The sequence below is a fragment of the Microcaecilia unicolor genome, chromosome 3 (assembly GCF_901765095.1).
Source record: "Microcaecilia unicolor chromosome 3, aMicUni1.1, whole genome shotgun sequence".
Classification (NCBI taxonomy): domain Eukaryota; kingdom Metazoa; phylum Chordata; class Amphibia; order Gymnophiona; family Siphonopidae; genus Microcaecilia; species Microcaecilia unicolor.
This window is the reverse complement of record NC_044033.1, coordinates 285,166,980-285,188,782: the sequence shown is the minus strand read 5'-3', so window position 1 is coordinate 285,188,782 and position 21,803 is coordinate 285,166,980. Positions and strand designations below refer to the sequence as shown.

General features: G+C 44.3%; 1 protein-coding gene across 1 annotated transcript in view; it reads right to left on the bottom strand.

Moving 5' to 3' along the window:
- SIPA1L2 (signal induced proliferation associated 1 like 2) overlaps nt 1-21,803 on the bottom strand; it is a 922,756-nt gene that overhangs the window by 1,872 nt on the left and 899,081 nt on the right. Inside the window, exon 19 of the mRNA XM_030198133.1 lies at nt 20,937-21,018. Within this exon, the coding sequence (XP_030053993.1) occupies nt 20,937-21,018 (82 nt within the window). The remainder of the gene's footprint in view (nt 1-20,936; nt 21,019-21,803) is intronic.

The window sequence follows — 21,803 nt, the reverse complement described above, 5'->3', positions numbered from 1 at the left end:
TACTTCTGATGTATATGAAAAAGGTGTTACTATAAGCTTTTGTCTCTGCAGCAAGATTTTCTTCATATTTTCTTTTAGCCTTGTTGATCAATGTTCTTTTGGATCTAGCTTGACAGTGGTTACGTTGTTTCTTCTAGAGGCTAACTGTGGCAGACAGTTCAAGTTTTAAATCTGTGGGGAAAAGGGTTTTATACTATGGAGACTGACATAGCCCTGCCGTGACTCCTGTCCTGGGCCCCTGGATGCATTCCCACCTCGACCTCAGTTATGTTGCTCCTCGGCCTGATCCTGCAGTGTTCAATCGGGTGGCAGCCACGTGTGCTGTGACACCAAACTCCAGTCCTGCCTTGTCTCTGAGTTCCTGCTAAGTTTCAGCCTTGCCTTGCGTCCAAGTTCCTGCCAAGCTCAAGTCCTGTCTTCTCTCCGAGCTCCTGGCATGCTCTAGCCTGCCCTGCCTCCAGACTTTGCCTTGCCTTGGATTCTTGTTCCTACCCAACTAATCCTGTCTTGCCTAGACCTTGCCTTCTTTCTTGCCTTGCATTGCCTTCTCTATCTTGTCTGTTGTCTTCTCCAGTCCTGTCCAGAGCCAGTTCTTGCCTTGCCATTGTCTTGCCTGTCTGGATCCACTTTTAGCCTAGTTCCTTATCCTGTCTGGGTTCCACTTCCTGTGCCACTGCCTTGCTTTACCTTGCCTCGGCTGGATTCAGTTTCTGTCTCATTTTGCCTTGTCTAGCCCAGCTTTGCCTGGTCCTGCCTTGGTTCTTGCCTGGGATCACCTTACCTTGTGCCAGCCCAGGGGGCTTGTCTACCGCAGTCAGGGTCCGGCTGCGGCCCCAGGTCTCACCGTCCTGTGTTCATGACAGATTGTGAAGGCCATGAGCTCAATGAGTCTTCTGATGTTGGTGTTCCTGCCTTGACTTTGATCTTTTCTACAGTCTAGTCCTACTTCAGTGTCTTGTCTTCAGTTTTATTTCTGCTCCTGTCCAGTTCTGCCCAGGACCTAGCCGTTCACTTGGACCCAGTTCCAGCAAGCAGAGAAGTGTTCTCTTCGTTGGAAGAACAGAATGCCGCAGATCTCCTGCTGGGAGAGGCATCTTCAGAGTAAGCTTGCTCGTGATCAGCTTCAACCTTGTTCTTCTTGTACCATGCCCAAAGAACTGGACCCTTGGGATGTGGTCTAGGACCCTTTTGATTTCAGATGGGCCTGCAGTTACAAAGACTCCTCAAGGAGGTTCGTTAGCTCTGCTCCTGTTTTGCTGAGAAGGTTCTTCAGTTTCCTGTTATATCTCGTCCTGGACCAAGGGGAGGAGGCCTTTGAGGAGGGGGTGCTGTCAAGGCTCTTCTGTGACTCCTGCCCTGGGCCCCTAGATGCACTCCCACCTCGACCTCAGCTGTGTCGCTCCTTGGGCCGAACCTGTGGCATTCGGGTGGCGGCTGCTTCTATGCTGTGATGTCAGCCCTCTAGGGTGTGTTTACTGAATATCTGCCCTTGAAGTGTGCTGGAGTTCCGGGACGCCTGCAGAGACTCACTTCCGGCCTTGGGGGTACTTAATGATTTAGAGATGGGAGTAACTAGCAAGGTAATTAAATTTGCTGATGACACAAAGTTATTCAAAGTTGTTAAATCGCGACAGGATTGTGAAAAATTACAAGAGGACCTTACGAGACTGGGAGACTGGGCGGCTAAATGGCAGATGATGTTTAATGTGAGCAAGTGCAAGGTGATGCATGTGGGAAAAAAGAACCCGAATTATAGCTACGTCATGCAAGGTTCCACGTCAGGAGTTAGGGACCAAGAAAGGGATCTGGGTGTCGTCGTCAATAATACACTGAAACCTTCTGCTCAGTGTGCTGCTGCAGCTAGGAAAGCGAATAGAATGTTGGGTATTATTAGGAAAGGTATGGAAAACAGGTGTGGATGTTATAATGCCGTTGTATTGCTCCATGGTGAGACCGCACCTTGAGTATTGTGTTCAATTCTGGTCGCCGCATCTCAAGAAAGGTATAGTAGAATTGGAAAAGGTGCAGCGAAGGGCAACTAAAATGATAGCGGGGATGGGACGACTTCCCTATGAAGAAAGATTAAGGAGGCTAGGGCTATTCAGCTTGGAGAAGAGACGGCTGAGGGGAGACATGATAGAGGTATATAAAATAATGAGTGGAGTGGAACAGGTGGATGTGAAGCGTCTGTTCACGCTTTCCAAAAATACTAGGACTAGAGGGCATGCGATGAAACTACAGTGTAGTAAATTTAAAACAAATCGGAGAAAAGTTTTATTTATTTATTGCATTTGTATCCCACATTTTCCCACCTTTTTGCGGGCTCAAAGTGGCTCTTCACCCAACGTGGAATTCGTTGCCGGAGAAAGTGGTGAAGGCGGTTAGCTTAGCAGAGTTTAAAAAGGTGTTGGACGGTTTCCTAAAGGACAAGTCCATAAACCGCTACTAAATGGACTTGGGAAAAATCCACAATTCCAGGAATAACATGTATAGAATGTTTGTACGTTTGGGAAGCTTGCCAGGTGCCCTTGGCCTGGATTGGCTGCTGTCGTGGACAGGATGCTGGGCTCGATGGACCCTTGGTCTTTTCCCAGTATGGCATTACTTATGTACTTATGTACACATAAGTGTCAATATTCTGTCTGAGCGCTATTCTGCAAATACCCACCTGAATTACATACCTCTTATTTGTATGCAATGCACATATAAATAGAAGCGCCTCATTTTAGAATTGCCTTTTATGGGGGAAATTCTATAACTGGGTGCCAAAAGTTAGGTGCCTAGATGCAACACACTGAGTGAAAATTCTGTAGCGGCATCTGTGTACCTAGATTCTATTATAAAACACTAGCATAGATGGTATCTACATGCCTATATTTAGATGTGTCCACTTATGCCATGTCAATAGCAGATGTAAATGGGTATGACACTTTAGGGCATAACTTAACAGTCTTCTGTAAGTTACATGAGTAACTGTCCATGCTGCCCCTTGCATTTAGGTGCTAAGCGAGTTGTGTGCATCATTTATAGAACAGCACTGAGCATGCACCATCCAGATAGTGTCACGGGCATTCCACTTAACTTTACAGCTAGCCTGAGATATTGAACTGCTATCCATCTAGATGAATTTAGGCCAGAAAAAAGGCAGTCCTAAATTTATCCACAGAACTATAGGGTCAGTGGTAGAACACTGCAGGTTACCCATACAGCGGTAGCACCAGTGGTGTGCTGGAGTCGGCTCGCACCGGCTTGCAAGAGCCAGTTGTTAAATTTTTAAAGCTCTTGCGAGCTGGTTGTTGTGGCAAGCGAGCCAGCTCCCAGGGGCGGCGCAACCCGGCGGACATGGGCGCCCCGTATAGGAGGCTAGCCCAACTATGACCTTCCCCTGCTGCCCCCACAAGTGCAGGGCTCCTTCTTCCCTCCCGACTCAGCTCCGTCCCTCGCCTCCGCCCCCCCCCCACGCGTGTTTTACCTTCCATGGTGGCAGCGACGTCAGTGAGGAAGAACGAAGAAGGCACTGTGGGCTCGCCTCCGGCTCCAGCTTCTCCCTTTCCTCTTCACACAGTGTCCCGCCCTCGCGGAAACAGGAGAAGGCGGGACACTGTGTGAAGCGGGAAGGGAGAAGCTGAAGGCGAGCCTGAAGTGTCTTCTTCTTTATTGACGTCGCTGCCACGGACAGTACAAGCAGTGCTGCGGGTGCTTAAGGGCTATGGTGAAGTGTATGTGGGGGGGGGGGGTAAGGGGGGAGGTGAGGGATGAGAGAGCTATGGTGGTGTATGCCAGGGGGAGCAAGGACTGACAGAAAGCTGTAGTGGGGTGTGAGCTGGGAGGGTGAAAGATCTAAGGGGGTAATTTTCTTTTTTTTTGGGGGGGGGGGGGGGGGGGGGTAAAATGTTCTGAGAGACAGCTTTTGGAGTGTGTGTGCTAGGGGGAAGAAAAAATTACAGAAAAAGTGCCAGGGGTGTGTAGCCTGGGAGGAAGTGTGAGAAAGAGCTATGGGTATCTTTATGAGGAGGGGATGAAGATGAGAGAGAGCTATGGTGGATGTGTATGCCCAGGGAAGGGGTTTGAGAGAAGGATGGAGTCCACCTGGAAAAGGGGCAACAAATACTGGGGATTGAACCTGCTGGGGAAAGGGGGGGGAGATAAAGTTTAGGATGGGGTTCAAGTTAGTTGGGAAGTGAGAGGGCTGGGGGGAGGGCACTGAGCTTGAACTGGGAGAAAGCTTGGAGGGTGTCACTCGGGGGGAGAGAAGAGATCGCTGGAGAGGAGGGGAGGGCAGGGGGAGAGAACAGATCGCTGGACATGGAGAGAAGGGGAGGGCAGGGGGAGAGAAAAAAGATCACTGGAGAGGAGGAGAGGGCAGGGGAGAGAGGAGAATTGCTGGAAATGGATGGATGGAGGGGAGGGCAGGAGAGAGAGGAGAGTTTTAGGACATAGATGGAGGGAAGGGCTGGAGAAAATCTGGACATGGATGGAGGGGAGGGAAGACAGGAAGGAGATGCACATGGATGGAGGGGAAGGGAGGGAGAGGAGTGGCCTAGTGGTTAGGGTGGTGGACTTTGGTCCTGGGGAACTGAGGAACTGAGTTCGATTCCCACTCCTTGTGACTCTGGGCAAGTCACTTAACCCTCCATTGCCCCATGTAAGCGGCATTGAGCCTGCCATGAGTGGGAAAGCGCGGGGTACAAATGTAACAAAAAAAATGCTGGACATCGATGGAGAGGAGGGAAGAGAGAGGAAGTGAAATGAACATGAATGGAGGGGAGGAAAGGAGAAATGCTGGACATGAATGGAGGAGAGGGAAGGGAGAGAGAAGAAATGCTGGACATTGAGGGAAGAGAGAGGAAGGAGATGAGATGAGGGAAAAGGAAGAGTGGAGAAAAACTGCGGAGGACCAGAAATGAAGAAGAAAGGAGGAAAGAAAAGAAATAAATGGAAAGGAAGCCCTGGAAACGGAACAGACAGAGAGCAGCAGAATCAGATACTGGGCCAGCATGATGAGAAAAACAAAGTCACCAGACAACAAAGGTAGAAAAAATTTATTTTCATGTTAGTGTTTGGAATATGTCCACTTTGAGAATTTACATCTGCTATCATAATTTGCAGTGTACAGCAACGTGTTTCTTTCTGTTTTTCTGGTATTGTGCTTCTTAGGATTTCAGGTTAATTTTTGAAGAATTTGAATAGGGGCTATCTCTGTTCTGCATGTATGACTGCAAGGCCAAGTGTCTGAATAGGGATCTGTTTGTTAGGTTCTGAGATTTTGATAACACATTGTTTTTCAGAGTTGGCAAGACTGTCTGTTCTCCTAATTCCTGGTCTGTATGCTAAGTTGGTTTGTGTCATTTTGGGTATACTGCAGAGATTATTTTTTCCTGGTAAAGGGCTTCTAAAACAGACATCATATTATGAGAATCAGGTTCTCAGCATTAAAAATTTATATTTATTTACTTATTTATGGCATTTTATCCCACATTAAACATGAATTAGATTGGAACCTGGGAGCATTTAATTTTTTTTCCTGGAGAGAGTAATGCATTGCCGCCTCCCCCCCCCCCAGGCTCTCTCCCCGGCTATAGCCAGCTCAGCAATTTTTTTGGGGGGGCGCAGAGGTGGATGGGGGGGGGGGCACAGAGGTGGACCGGGGAGAGAGCCTGTTGTTAAAAATTTACCAGCACACCACTGGGTAGCACTCAGCACTGTACCAGAAGATTTTTTTCTAAAATACCACTGGAACCGAGCATGTCCTGAGCTGGATGAGTCTACATTCTACGTAAAAAGGGGCTCCATATATGCAGCTATACAACCTTCCCTTCATCTTTTTTATTGGAACAGGAAGCAGCACAATCAATATTACCTGCTCAGTAACACAAGTACCTAATTGTAAGCTAGGTACTTGTGTTACTGACCTAGTACTTTTTAAGCACCTTAGTTTTCTTCTTTTGACATAAAAAGGAATAATAAATCTAAATATACCATATATTGTTTTATGTTTTTCTTCAGCGTGTCAGAGCCTAATCCATAATTATAACATAATTCTGGTAACTATTGAGCTTATTTTTGAATGAGATCGCCGGCCATCTTCCGACACAAATCGGGAGAACCCTTATTTTATCATCCTCACTTTAATATTCCCCTATCTCTTGTTTGACCTGTTTGTCTGTCCTAATTAGATTGTAAGCTCTGTCAAGCAGGGACTGTCTCTTCATGTTCAAGTGTACAGCGCTGTGTACGTCTAGTAGCGCTATAGAAATGATAAGTAGTAGTAGTAGTAGAGATGGCTGGCGATCTCCTGATCCCGGCCAAATTGGTATAATCGAAAGCCGATTTTAGCCGGCCCCAACTGCTTTTCATCACAGAGCCGGCCAACCTTCAAGGAAGGGTACTGAAGGCGGGATGGGGGCATGGTTACGAGATAGCCGGCTTCACCCCATAATGGAAAAAAGATGGCCGGCTCAGACGAGCATTTCACCAGCTGCACTTGGTCCATTTATTTTTAGGTCCAAGTCACAAAAAAGTGCCCCAATTGACCAGATGACCACCGGAGTGAAACGGGGATGACCTCCCCTTACTCCCCCAGTGGTCACCAACCCCCTCCCACCCAAAAAATATTAAAAAAAAAAACTTTTTTGCCAGCCTGTATGCCAGTCTGAAATGTCATAGCCAGCTCCCTGACAGCAGTATGCAGGTCCCTGGAGCAGTATTTAGTGGGTACAGTGCACTTCAGGCAGGTGGACCCAGGCCCATCCCCCCCCTACCTTTCACTTGTGGTAGTTAATGTTGAGCCCTCCAAAACACCCCAAAACCCATTGTACCCACATGTAGGTGCCCCCCTTCACCCCTTAGGGCTATGGTAATGGTGTAGAGTTGTGGGGAGTGGGGTTTCGAAAATACAGTTGGCTCCGCCCCCTTGCGGAGGCAGCCCTGAAGATGGCTGGCCATCTATTTGGCCGGCGTTGTTCGATTATGCCCCTCTATACCTCCCAAATCTATCACTACAACTACTCACTCTTCACTGAGGCAATCACTTAATTGGAATAAAACACCTTTATGACAAACGTAGTCCTATCTGTTCTGATTAGTACCTACAAAAGTACAGCTCACTGTGAAAGCCCAATGGCTAAGAGACAGTATGGTTCACTACTGAGCTGGACATGTTGGTGAGAATTCAGATGAACTAAAGAGTTAATATCCTCAGGGCTGGCCCTAAGCAAACTTTCAGCAATGTCAACCCCACCAACAGTTGAACTTTCAAGCACCTCTCCTTCCTCTCTCTAACCTCTTTTACAGAGGGCCAGCATCTCCCTTTCCTCTCTAAACCCCCCTCTAAACCAGTTTCTTATGGTCCCCTCCCCACCTCCACCCCTTCTGATTTCTAAGCCTGTCCCCACTGCTGCCTTGCCTATTGCCTCCCAGGCCAGCTTGAAGACTGAAGGAGCATCAGTGCAGCATGTGCCCTGTAAGCACAGACCCATGCTGAAGCACTGCTTTGCTCTGCCTGCTGGGAGGCAGACCTGACAGAGGAAGGCAGGACAAAGTGGCGCATCTCTGTGGGCAGCACCAGTACTCAGAAGAGAATACACTTAAACATAGTTCATCGTTGGATAGCAAATCCACAGGAAGATGGGTATATAAAAAGAAAAATACAGAGGAAATACAGTAAGAAACAACCCCTCTCACCCGTCAAACAGACATCATGACCCTTAGAAAACTGAGAGTCAAGTAAGAGTTGCACCTTTACCTTCTAGAAAAAAAATCTCAACAGAGCAGGTTCATAGAAACTATACCTAGTATTCTGATACACAACAAGCATTTACAAGGAAATCTAAGTTAGAAGGTAGCTCCTAAAGTAATTACGCATTTCCCCAAATCTTCTTTCTTCTAGACAGCATCCATTTAGATACATCACGAAACACCTGCACTTTCTAGCCTAAGAATGCTATATTTGCAGTTTTTTTTTTTTTTTATGTCACTAATATGTTTAATGGCACTGTAGACAGACATCTGAAGTCAGCGATGTTCATACACTGCAATACATAATTGATAATGAAGTACAATATATACATTCGCCACAGCCCAAAAATGAGTTCAACATAGCATGATGCTAATTTTTATTGTTCTTTTTTTTCATATAGATTTTTCTGCAAATATGTTGGTGTAAACTCTACAGAATCTGTCACAGTTGTATTGGTTTTTTCTAAGTTGTTGAATTGTACACATATGTTTCTAATAAAAACCAAGTTTATGTTTCAACGTTTTATGTTTAAATCATTTTTATTGATGACAATCAGATCATATACATTTCCACATGGATTCTATCATCATTTCCATTTTTTTATTCCGTCCCCCCCTCTCCTCCTCCCCACCCTCCCCTCTTCCCTTTCCTTTCCCCTGTTAATTTATCTTATACATACAGAGTTGGCTATTAATTATGGATTAGTTACATGTTCAACAGTTGACTTTGTGCAGCCGGGGTTAGAGTTCTCAAAAATGGGGTCCATCTTGTCATAAATTGTTCAAATTCTTGGCTTGGTCTGTCTTTGTGGTATAATCTCTCCATTCTTAGAAGGAATATCATCTGGGTCCGCCACAGTTGGATCCGCGGTCCTTTTGCTTCCAACCAGTCTACGAGTATGGTCTTTTTTGCTACCATCACTGCTCGTTTTGCAAAATCCGTGTATCCTCTGGGCCTAGATGTACCCAGCTCCAGCTTTCCAAACAGCATCAAGGGCGTACCTCTCCATGTTGCGTCCCAGGTTCTCCGAGTGTGTTCTACGATAGTCATCCAGAACTTGTGAACTTTCGGGCAACTCCAAAACATGTGTCCCAATGTTGCTCCTTCCCCCCCACATTTTGGACACGCCCCATCCGGGGACAAGCCCATGTGAAACGCTCTGCGAGGGGGAATATGGAGTCGTGCCGCAAACTTATATTGGAGTTCCCAGTATGCTGACCAAGGAGTTGTTCTTCGGATCGTCAGTATATGAGACTTAAACACCGTTGCTGGGATTGGCATTGGTAAGTCTCCACTCCAGACCTCGGCTTGTTTAACATAGTCCATTTCCAGCTTGGTGTCTTTGATATGTCTATGGTGGAATGATTGGGGCACCTTCTGTTGTGAGTTCAAAGACAGAGCTGAGGTCAATTCCTCCTGGGCATCCTCTGTCAATGCCTCCCATGGCAAGCTCCTCACGTAGTGCCCCAATTGCCAGTAGTAAAATTGATCTTTAGGTCCAAAAAGTTGTGCTTCTTTTAAGTCATTAAAAGATTTTAATCTCCCATCTTCAGTGATTATATTCAACAAATATATTACTCCTTTGGCTTTCCATTTTCTAAATGTTTCGTGTAGATCACCCGGAGGGAACGCCGGGTTTCCGCCCACTGGCAATAAGGGAGTGACTCTGTGGGAGAAATGGTGCAGTCTGCAGATCCATGCCCACGCTCTCTGCAGGGTGGGCAGTATATGAGATGTCATCAGCGCTGGTACCGGCGTGCATCTCAACCCATGTAGATAGCTACTGAAATGATAGTTTTTAAAGAGGGTCATCTCAATTTGAGTTGCAGAAAAGTCTGCCGTGCCTCGGAACCAGTCATTTAAATGTCTCATGGCACATGCTATTGACAGTGTTCTTACGTTCATTAGACCCAAGCCGCCATATTCTGTCGGAGCGCACACCATGCCCAGTGCCATTCTTGACCGTTTCCCGTTCCATATGAATTTTTGGAGTGCAGCGTTCAACTTCAGTTCATCTGCTTTGTTGAGGTATAGGGGCAACATCTGGAATCTATACAGCCAACAAGGTGCTATCATCATGTTACACATTGCTATGCGTCCCAGCAGCGAGAGCGGGAGCCCCTGCCATTGCTTCAGTTTTGTTATGGTCTCCTTTAACAGTGGGATAATGTTACGCTCATATAGTTTTGTTAAATCTTGTGGGATTTGCACTCCTAGGTACTTCACCTCCTCAACTCTCTGTAAATTAATTACACTATCTCTCTCTCTCCCTTCTACCTGCCCCATAGGGTATAATTGCATAACATTGGATTTTTGCATGTTTATCTTAAATCCCGAAAGTGCTCCAAACTGAGTAATTTCTCGAATTAGAGATTTGATTGATGTGTTAGGTTGCTCTGTCACTATCAACAAGTCGTCTGCAAATGCCATTGCTTTGAGTTTTCCTCCTCCTATCTCCACTCCCGCTATTGTGTCTGTCTTGGCTATTGTCCTTAAGAGGGGTTCTATTGCCAGAAGGAACAATGCTGGGGATAGGGGACATCCCTGTCTGGTCCCTCTCTTTATGGGAAATTGATTGGTCCGCTCTCCATTCACTAGTACAGTGGCTCTAGGGTTGGAGTAGAGCGCCATAATCGCCTGAAGTGCCCATCCCTCCAGACCCGTGTAGCGTATCACTTCAAATAGGTATCCCCAATCAATGCTATCAAACGCTTTCTCAGCATCTAGGCTTATCAGCGCTGATTTTATCTTTCCTTGTTGACAGTGTCCCATTGCTAGTAGTACTCGCCTCACGTTCACTACTGATTGGCGGTTCCTAACAAACCCAACCTGTTCCGGTGCTATCAAGCTCGGGAGGTGTTGGTGCAATCTATTCGAGATCAGTTTGGCCAGGATTTTTACTTCAACATTAATCAGCGATATCGGCCGATACGATTCTGCTTGCATGTCTGCTTTCCCAGGTTTTAGGATCAGAGAGATCAAAGCTTCATTTGTGAATGGGGGAAAGCTTCCTCTATCCACCACTTCCTCAAAGTAGTCTAAGAGGGTGGGTATTACCATGGGTCCCAAGATTTTATAAAATTCACTTGAATAGCCATCTGGGCCTGGGGCAGAGTGGCTAGGCAACGAACTAATAATTTCTTGTAGCTCCTTTCCTGTTATGGGGCTGTTTATAGACTCTACGGCCTCACTAGGGAATTGGGTCATGCCTGACTTTTCCAGAAATTCTTGTATTCCTGCCTGACTCGATATCTTCCTTGCCTCATATAAGGAGCCAAAGAATTCCTCCAGAACCCTGGCTACCTTCTCTTTTTCATGTTGGATCTTCCCTGTTTGGTCTTTTATTGCCGTTATCACCCTACTACCTCCCTGGTGTTTGACTAATCTGGCCATTAGCGTTCCTGATTTGTTGCCAAATCGTTGGAGCTTATATTTCTGAACTATTAGTGCCCTAGTCGCTCTCTCATGTAGTAACGTATTTAAAGCTATTTGTGCTGTTTGCATTTGTTCCTTAAGGAATTTATTAGGGGAGTGTAAAAACCTCCTTTTTGCTTTTTGAAATTTCTGCTCCAAATTGATGATGGCCCAGGACAGCCTTTTCTCCCTCTTAGCCGTGAAAGCAATTATGTCTCCCCTTAATACCGCCTTTGCGGCTGGCCAAAACACAATTGGGCGGTCTTTGTAGTCTATATTGTTATCAGAGTAGTCTACCCATCTACTTTGTATGAATCTCTTAAATTCTGAGTTGGCTGATAAATAAAATGGAAATCGCCATCCCCTATTTACCGTTTCGGACCCTGGGACCCGCATATCTACCCAGACCATCGCATGGTCTGATATTTCTTCTGGGCCTATCTCTGCTGAACACACCTGGGAAAAAATCTTCTTGTCTACTAATATGTAATCTATCCTGGAAAAGGTTCCATGGGCTCTAGACATGTGGGTAAATTCCCTCCTTTCAGGATTCAATGTCCTCCATGTGTCTGTAACTAACAGGGACTGCATGAATTGATTTAAAGCTCTTTTGTTTTGCCCTCCTCGCGTTGCGCGTCTTGGTGCTGAGCAATCCAGCATAGGATCTGCCACTAGATTGAAATCACCTAATATGATTAACGGTAGGGATTTATATAGGAGGCAAGATTGCACTACTTTATCGTAAAATGATCTCTCATATAGATTCGGACCATACATCCCCACCACCAAGTACTCTTTGTGGTGAATCCATAAATGTACCATCACATACCTTCCTTGGGGATCACTTTCTATTAGTTGGGATTTTGCCACTATTCCTTTGCGGATTAAGATGGCTACTCCTCTTTTCCTCCCCGCGGCCGATGACGCATGTACCTCTCCCACCCAAGTTTGTTTTAATTTTAAATGTTCATCAGGAGTTAATCTGGTTTCCTGGAGACATATCACATCTGCTTTGTGCCTATTTAGTGCAGCTAATATTTTTGCCCTTTTTATTGGACTGGAGACCCCTCCCACATTCCAAGTTAGAAACCTTGTGGAGTTAGCTTTCATGTTCAATGGAGGGCTCAATGTCATTCATGCACTTATGTTCTTCCCTTGACGCCCGTGGTGCCCAGCTCACCCGGACCTCTTGGTTCCACTCCCAATCTCCTTCCGCGTAAATCTGCCTGTTCCCGGCAAACTGTGGTCTATATGTGTTTCCTAATCCTTCTTGATTACCTCCTCCTCCTTTCCTCCTAAGTAGCCTACTCCTCTGTGTGTTCCTACTCATGTTATCGTTGCACTTTTCCCCCCCTCCCCCCCTTCCTCCATCCCTCCCCCCCTCCTCCCATTTACTCCCCATTACTTACTCTTAGCCTCACACTCTCTATATGAGCGCCAGGTATAAGAGTAAAGGTCTAGCGATGGTGGTACTCCCCTCTCGCCTTAGCTGTATTGCTGCTGTAATCAGTGCGCTTACAATTATAACTTAACATAACTATAACTCACAACATACTCGTGAATGAACTTTAACTACTACTTAACATTGTCTTTGTGCTGCCCAGGAAGCTGGGTGGCGTGTCAACTGTTCTTCCTCCCAAGTTCAGGAGATCTGTTCCTCTCTTATTGTATCCAATATCCAAAGTTTATAGTTCCATCAGGTATTCTCTGTAGCTGTCTCCTGGTTCAGTGCCTTCTGCGCCTCTGATGGGGTTGTAAAAGTTTTCCATGTCCCTTTTATTTGGATTCTTAACTGTGCTGGATACAGTAATTTGAAACGCTGCTTCCTGGCCACCAGACTCTGGCCTTCTGTTTTTCTTGAACCACCAGGGAGTAATCTTGGAATATCCTGATATGCTCTCCTTCCAGCATTAAAGTGTCCCATTTGGAGCGGGCCCCTCTCAAAATCTCTTCTTTGTGAATAAAATTGTGAATTTTTATGAGCACCGCTCTTGGTCTGGTCGTCGCTGGGTTTTTCTTTCCCACTCGATGGGCCCTCTCCAAGCATAGTGACCCCGCGCTATCGGATAGCGCAAATTCTGCTTTTAGCCACCGTTCAAGATGAGTTGGTAAGGTACGATCAGGTATCGTTTCCGGTACTCCTATTAGTCTAAGGTTCGATCGTCTAGATCTGTTCTCGAGGTCGTCAACTTGATATCGCAGGGCCTGGAGCTCTTGCTGAGTTTCTTTGAAGGCCGCTTCTCTGTGGATTTCCGTGTCTTCGACCTCCGATACGCGAGCCTCTAACTCTCCCGTTCGGCGGGTCGTCTCGTTCAAAAGCGATTCCATACTTGCCAGCCGATTTGTTATTTTATGTAATTCTGGTTCCAGCGCCTTTTTTACCGCCTCTGCCAGCTGTGAAAGTTGTCCTTCAGTGAAGGCAAAGCCTTTTTCCTGGTTCGGGCTCGCCGCCATCTTGGGTGTCATCTGTGCTCTGGCTTTCTCGCCTTCTTTTTTTATCGTTTTACTCGACATCGCCCTGGTTTCTCTTGTTACATATGAGTCCATAATCTCTTGGGAGATAGCGATTCCTGTTGTGTATAATTTCGTTGTTTTTTAGCGCGATTTTGGGCTTTGAGGGGAGATTGACCCGGAGAGACCTGAAAAAACGTGTCTTCGTCTCTCAATCCATCACGTGACCAATGTTGTTTCAACGTTTTATTAATGACATTCAAATAGAAATCACAATCCACATTCTGAATATGCAAAAATACATTCTGGGTCTAATAAACAAATGATTCAGTGTGTTACTAACAGTCATCAAATTTTTTATCATTTTTATCTCCCCTTCCCTCCCCTCCCTCTATATGTTCTACATCTGTAACTCAATTAAACAAGGTTATTGAACTTATATTAAAATAATGCAACCATTGATTCATATCAAGTAATCAATCCCCCCTCCCCCCCTTGATTCTCCGCTCATGTCTGATTTCAAACTAATCAATTTTCAGCAGTTACAGTGTGTTAAGGACCAAACTTCTCCCCCTGTGAGTCAAAGAGTCTATGTATCTGCCCCACAGTTTAAAAAATGCAAGTTTACGTTTTGGTCCACGTTTAGCTTCTCTTGCTTCCCACATCATCAACTGATGCACCATGTTTCTCCAATGCCAAAACTCAGGTCCCATATCAGATGTCCAATACTGCAAGATACATTTCTTTGCCAGCAAGGTAAGTTTACGAAATAGGTGTGTCCCATGAAGTGTCCCCGTCCCAACCGATCCCGGCAGATTCAACAACAACTGTTGAGGTGATCCCACTATCCTATATCCAAATAATGTGGTCAGGTAGTTAGTAACTCTCCCCCAGAATGCTTTAATTTTCCTACAACCCCAGAAACCATGATAAAAGGTATTTTCCACATTCCCACAGCGCCTACACATCGATGTCTGTGTTCCTCCAAATTTTGCTAATTGTACTTGAGACATATAGGCGCGATGTATGAAACGAAAGGCACATTCCCTATATTGTGCACTACCAATCACTTTTGGTATTCCTTTCAATTGCTTATTAATATCCCATGTCGTTAAACTAATGCCTAAATCTTTTTCCCAGCGTTCTTTCAATTGTGTCAGGTTCCTGGGGCCTGCATTCTCCCACAACGCCTTATGTAGTCCAGTAATGGAGGGACCCTCCATAGATATTTTTTCAAAAAAATATTTCACCTTAGCTCCTAAATTCTGCGCAAGTCTTTCCTTGTTCAATGATTGAATAAAATGTTGCAATTGACAGTGTGCAAATATGTCCCTCCACTGCCTATTCTCAGTGCCTAACAATTGTTCCCTAGTTTTAATCTCTCCATTTTCGTTCAAGACATCTCCTAAGGAGACCAATCCTCGAACTTCCCAGCTACGAAATACCTGGTTTGTTATACCTGCCTCAAACAACGGGTTCCCTCTAATACTTAAAAGCTCCGTTATGCCATGTCCTAATCTCAATTTATTCTCCAAAAACCTCCATGCCTTCCTCAAGGGGTACAACAACAAATTTTTTTGGCATCTATCAGGTATCTGTGATCTCTCCAATTGTAGCAAGGTGAGCGGCTGAAAAGGTTCAAAGAGTGCCTCTTCTATTTCAATTGGAGTATAATAACTGGATCGAAAAATCCAGTCTCTAATATGCCGTAGCAAGCAAGCCATGTTATATAACTGCAAGTCCGGCAATCCTAGCCCTCCCTGTTCCCAGCCCCCTAACAACCATTGATATTTCACCTTTGCCTTTTTATTTGCCCAACAAAATTTCACCACCAATTTGTAAAAGGCATTAATATCTTTACGCGATAAGCATATTGGAACAGTCTGCAGCACGTACAGCCACCGGGGTAGTATAACCATACGAATTAAACATATGCGCCCTATTAACGGCAACTGCAGAATGCTCCAACTCTCCAATTGTTGTCTAGTCTGGGCCAATAGTAACTTAACGTTAGCAGAATAAAGATCCACAGTCTTAGGGGTTAGCTGTACTCCTAAATATCGAAATGCGCCCATCGCCCATCTAAGAGGGAATCTACCATGCCAGGCCTCTCTGATGTTGACATTACTGGCCAGAGCTTCCGATTTTTCTAAATTTAATTTAAACCCTGAATAAGTTCCAAATTCTTCAAATATTTCCAACAGGGCATGTAGTGAGTCTACTGGGTTCGTAATCATGACTAATAAATCATCTGCGAAAGCAGCCAACTTAAATTCTTGATTATTAATTTTTACCCCTCGCACTGCAGGCATGGAGCATATATCTCTAATCAGGGGGTCTAAATAGAGAGCAAATAATAAAGGGGATAGTGGGCATCCCTACCTGGTACCTCGCTCTATAGCAAACTCCTCTGAACAACTATCATTGACCACAATGCGTGCCGTCGGCTGGGCATATAAAGTTGTTACTGCCTCTACAAACCACCCTGTGAACCCATATGCTTTCAATGTCTCAAACAAATAACCCCACTGCACTCGATCAAAAGCCTTTTCTGCATCGAAACTGACCATTATTGCCGGTTCTGCTTCCATCCCTATTTTCTCCAAAGCTGCCAAGATCTTACGTAAATTTTTTGAAACTGATCTCTCTTTAACAAATCCTACTTGCACATCCTGCACAAGATTCGGTAGAATTTTCCCCATTCGTTTGGCTAATATCTTAGCAAATAATTTCATTTCACAGTTCAACAATGATATTGGTCGGTATGACTCTGGCAAGGTCACATCTCTTTTAGGTTTAGGGATTAAAATAATTTGTGCCGTGTTTAGTTGCCCAGGCAAATTACCCTCTTCCACCCATTCCGTAAATACTTCCACCAAAATCGGTTCTATCTCTGCTCCCATCAGCTTATAAAACTCAACTCGCATTCCATCGGGTCCCGGTGCTTTCCCCATTTGACTATTGGCAATTGCCCAATGTACCTCCTCCACTGTAATAGGGGCATTTAAATCATTTCTTTCTTTATCCGAGAGTATTGGGTGTTTCACGCCGTCCAGGTATAGACTACTCGGTAGACTTGAGTCTTCCTCTGCTCTATATAGCTTTTGATAAAATATTTTGAATATATCTCGAATCTCCTTATCTGTATGACATATTTTACCATTTCCATCTTTTAGGGAAGTAACTGCTCTCGAAGCCCGCTTACGAGCAATCAGTCTGGCCAACATCTTCCCTCCCTTACTACCATGTCTGTACAACTGAAATCTGTAGTAATCCTGGGATTTCTTCTCCCTCTCGTGAATGAGTGAATTTAGTGCTACTTCAGTTGACACAAGGTCTGTTTTCAGCTGCACCGTAGGCCTCTCCCCATATTTTTTCCTCAATATCCTAATTTGTTTCTCTAGTCTCAATATTTCTTTATCTCTTGTCTTTTTAAAATGGCTGACAAAACTAATGATCTCTCCCCTTATCACTGCCTTGGCAGCTTCCCAAAACATCATGGAATTCGATGCAGTATGCTCATTGAAACGTTTATACTCCTCCCAACTTTTCATCACATGTTCACGAAAACCACTATGATTGGTCAAGTAGCTGGGAAATGTCCACATCCTGTTCTTAGTTCCCTCTCCACCTGGGTTCCATGTCGCCCAGACCTCTGCATGGTCTGAAATGGCATATGGCCCGATCTGAGTATCTTGTATTTCTCCCATTAGTGAATGAGACATCAACAAATAGTCTATCCTGGACTGCGTGTCATGAGCCCTGGACATGTGTGTATAATCTCTTTCTTGTGGGTGAAGGACCCTCCAGACATCTAACAGATCCAAAAGAGAGCAAAGATTTGGAAGGCCCTTCGACATCCAGCGAGACGGCGTGGGAGTAACAAGTGATTTATCTACCTGTGGGTTCCAGACCATATTAAAATCCCCCCCCAGGATCAGTGGGACAGAGCCTTCCTTTGACAAGTGGCCCAGCAGCTGCTGGTAGAAATTATTATCTAATTGGTTCGGAGCATAGATACTTCCTAGTAAAATTTGCCTTCTAGCCAACTCCACCTTGCAAAAAATGTATCTTCCTTCTGGATCTTTAACAATATTACTAATATTCTCCCCCACTCCTTTCCGGAACAGAATAGCCACTCCTCCCTTCCTCCCCTTTGCCGATGACTCAATGCAATCCCCCACCCACCATTTTTTGAGCTTAGCATGTTCTATGGTATTCAAATGTGTCTCCTGTAAAAAAACCACATCTGCTGGAATCCTCTGCAAATATCGTAAAATTTTAGATCTCTTCACAGGGGATCCTATTCCTCCCACGTTCCATGTTACTATTTTAATCACAGCTGTCAAAGTTTTTGTTACCAATCCACTGTACTATAATTTTATCTCCAGGGAAATGCCACCCCAGCCCATGGCCTTCCCCTTTTCCTCTATAACATTGTATGAATTTTCCAGCATCAGCATGAGCGAGTATATCTCCTCCCCCCTCCCTCCCTTCCCTCTTAATCCCTAAACCCCCTATTTTACCCGTCCCTATGGACCGAGTCACTTTAACGCTTCTTCCAGCATTCCCCTATATTCAATAATTATATAGTCATTACCCCTCAAGGATATCTTATGGTTTGCCCAGTTTATCTCCCCTTTGGGCTACTTCCACTGCAACTTACTTTTCCTTTTTCAACTGTCAGATATATTAAACACTTATTTATACAAATCCCCTTTATATCAGCCTTCATATAGAATTCAAGGCTCTCCTGCAGCATGTATTATAAACAGTTACCGTATTATAACATATCTATGGATCAGTAGTTGTTTATCCCTGCAGATCGAAACAGTAATCATCAGCAAAATTCCCCTGTGGAACACCATTATCATTCTCAACCCACCAATCTTTATTCATTTATATTTCTTATCCCGAATTTACTACCATGGGGTTTAGCTGGGCAATTTTAACCTTTAACCCGATTATTAGTATCCAGATCTCTCAATATCTTCTTGTGATAAACTACAAGGAGAACTTTCTTTTCTGTCAATTATGTCTGATCATATGTAACACTCCATACGCGTTGAAATGTCTCTGGTAACTCCTGTTATATATTCTGTCTCCCAATATATATAAATCACAGGGTCTGTCCCATTTCAATACAGAACTGCCCCATTGATTTAAACTTGATCAGGCAATTCCAAAAAGTCAACTCTCCTCACTCAATTCTCCGAATGATGAGCAAGCTGGTTTACCACATTAGCATATTAATAGCCATCCATCAACTTGACCCCCTTACCAATTAACATTGTACCTGTAGTCGTACATAACCTGATCTGCTACAAAAACAGGGCCGTATTGCAGTTGGCTCGGACGGCAATCAGCAGCAGTATCATAGTGTAGTTTGGGGCTAAATCGCCTTTCACTTCAGGCGTTATCCTCATATTACATTGTCAGGGATATCCATCGCTCTAACTTTGCCACTCCACATATATCTCCTCAGACCACTTGTGAATTCTTTTAAAAAAAAAAAAAAAAAACTGAACAACAATTGTAATCCAAAACGAAACACCAATTGAAATCTTATTCTCCTTATCTGCCATAAGTGGATCCAGTAGTCAAATGTTCATTCGTCTCCACTGCTTAATATTTGTTTAACAAACTGCTGGGCTTCCTGAACCGAGTTACATATTTTTATATTAGATTTGTGAAAAATCTTTAGCCGTGCAGGATATAACAAAGCAAATTTGATTTTGTGCTGTATGAGCTGGGAGCACACCGGGGCAAAGTTCTTTCTCTGTGCCGCTACCGCCATAGAGTAATCCTGGAAACATAGGATTTTGTGATTATTGTAGTTTAACCCCATTCCTCCTCATATGGCTTGCATTATTGCAGTTTTCTGCACAAAATTAAGTATTCGGCAAATAACGACCCGGGGCCTATTAGAATTTTGTCGCAGCGGTCCCACACGGTGTGCCCTCTCAATTATTAATGGCCCCATCTCTGTTGTTAATTTGAGTTCCTTTACCAGCCAGGATTCCAAAAACGAACGAAGTTCTTTGTCTCCTAGTTCCTCCGGGAGACCAACAAAGCGCAGATTATTGCGTCGTGACCGATTTTCAAGGTCTTCAATCTTTTCTGCCTGTGTCTCCACCATTTTTATTAGCTTAGAGTACTGTTGTTCCATGTGAGATACCTGATCTTCCAGGGCTCCTGTACGCTGTTGAAACAATATCATGTCCTGGCTTATTTGCGACATATCTTTTTTAAGCCCTTCCAGCTTTACATCCAGGCCCTGCAATTTTTTGTCCAATATTGCTTCTAGGGCAGTAGTCACTTCGCCAATAATTTCGGCAGCCCACGCCGAGCTAACCGATGTTCCCGGCGGGCTCGCCGGTGCCGCCATCTTGTCGTCTCCTGCCTTGCTCTTCTCCTTGTCTCTACGCAGTGTTTTGGTCGCCATCGACGCTCCTAAGCTCCCAGCTCCGTTTGAATTTGAATCTAGTCAAGTTTATTAACCAGATCGAAGCTTTAATCTTTAGCTTGAGAGGTTTTATCAGCAGAAAATGTGGAAGAAGCACGGAGCAGCTCGTTCAGCAGCTGCTCGTGTGCATCGCGTCACGTGACTCCTCTATATTTGCAGTTTTATAATACAGTCTGATACCAGATTACACTAATATTCTATAATGGAATCTGGGCACCCAGATGTTGTTATAGAATAAGCTGTCAAAGTGCAGCACTGGGGTGCCAAAATGGAGGTGCCCACTAATAGAAATGCCCCTCAAGCCTTTTTTTGCTGGTGAAAAAGACCATCTTGCTTGATTGAATAAGGAATGGAAGCCACTCTATAGTGCAGTGGAGAAATTATTTCCATAAATTGATGACAGCAAAGACCAAAGGGAAAATATGGATGGAAGCTTTCCTCAGTCTTTGGCTTCTGTATATTCTCTCCCTTCCCATGACAGCATGTAGTATTGTATTAAATACTGGATGGACAATGGAGGATTTTGACCTTAGAAAAAGATGTTGACCTAAGAGTTGCTTTCCTTAAATATTATGAAGTTATCATAAGAAAAATATTCTTTAAAGAGCTAAACAGCAGGACCTTAGTTAACACAGATAGAAAGAACCCATGTTTAATAAAATAAACAGCTGTGAGCCTTTGTTGTAGTCCTAAAACAATAATTTCCCATAGGGTTAGGTGACAGTGACAGTGTGGATCCCTGAAATTGTACAGGTTCTCCATCTCAGCCAAAAAACATCCTCATCTCATAGCTCAAACTCTACATTTCATTTTAGCCATAAATCGCTCCAGTTACTCATTACTATTTGGAATTATGTTTTTTTTTACCTTGAGCAGGTCAGTTTGTAACTGTCTCAGGATTACTTCCAGCCGGTTTACTTTCCCAGTTAAGGTGGTTGAGGAACTCTGCCTGCAAGGACATACCATTAAATAAACACTATCATAACGGAATACGCATTTTCAAATTTCATAAAAGAGTTTATTTAGAATGCTTAAATGCTATTTCTTTTCCAAAAGGTTATGCTGCAGTGTTTAAATAGTATCATCAATAGCTAGCTGACAGAAGACAAGAAATTTACTATGGTGATGGGTGATGTCTACAAATTGTCAAGGTATCTCATCCTACTACAGTTAAAGATCATTTCAGAGAGATGACGTCCAAGATGGTGTTTATATGTGCGCTCACAGTACATATTAACCTTGTTGCTGTTAATGCACATGCAGATGTTAATTTTCATCGTTAGCTAGCAATGCACACAGAAATCAAGATCTATATACAAGTAATTTGGTTTTGTCCAGTAAAAAAGTAATGCCAGTATCTTGGCATTAAAGGTCAAAAACACATTAAATAAAGTACAGCTAGGAGGCTCAATTGAAAACTCATAGTTGAGGGGAAAATATGTTCTTCACAGAAAGCATACAGGTGTGAGGATGTTATAATGCCGTTGTATCGCTCCATGGTGCGACCGCACCTTGAGTATTGTGTGCAATTCTGGTCGCCGCATTGGAAAAGGTGCAGAGAGGGCGACTAAAATGATAGCGGGGATGGGACGACTTCCCTATGAAGAAAGATTAAGGAGGCTAGGGCTATTCAGCTTGGAGAAGAGACGGCTGAGGGGAGACATGATAGAGGTATATAAAATAATGAGTGGAGTGGAACAGGTGGATGTGAAGCGTCTGTTAACGCTTTCCAAA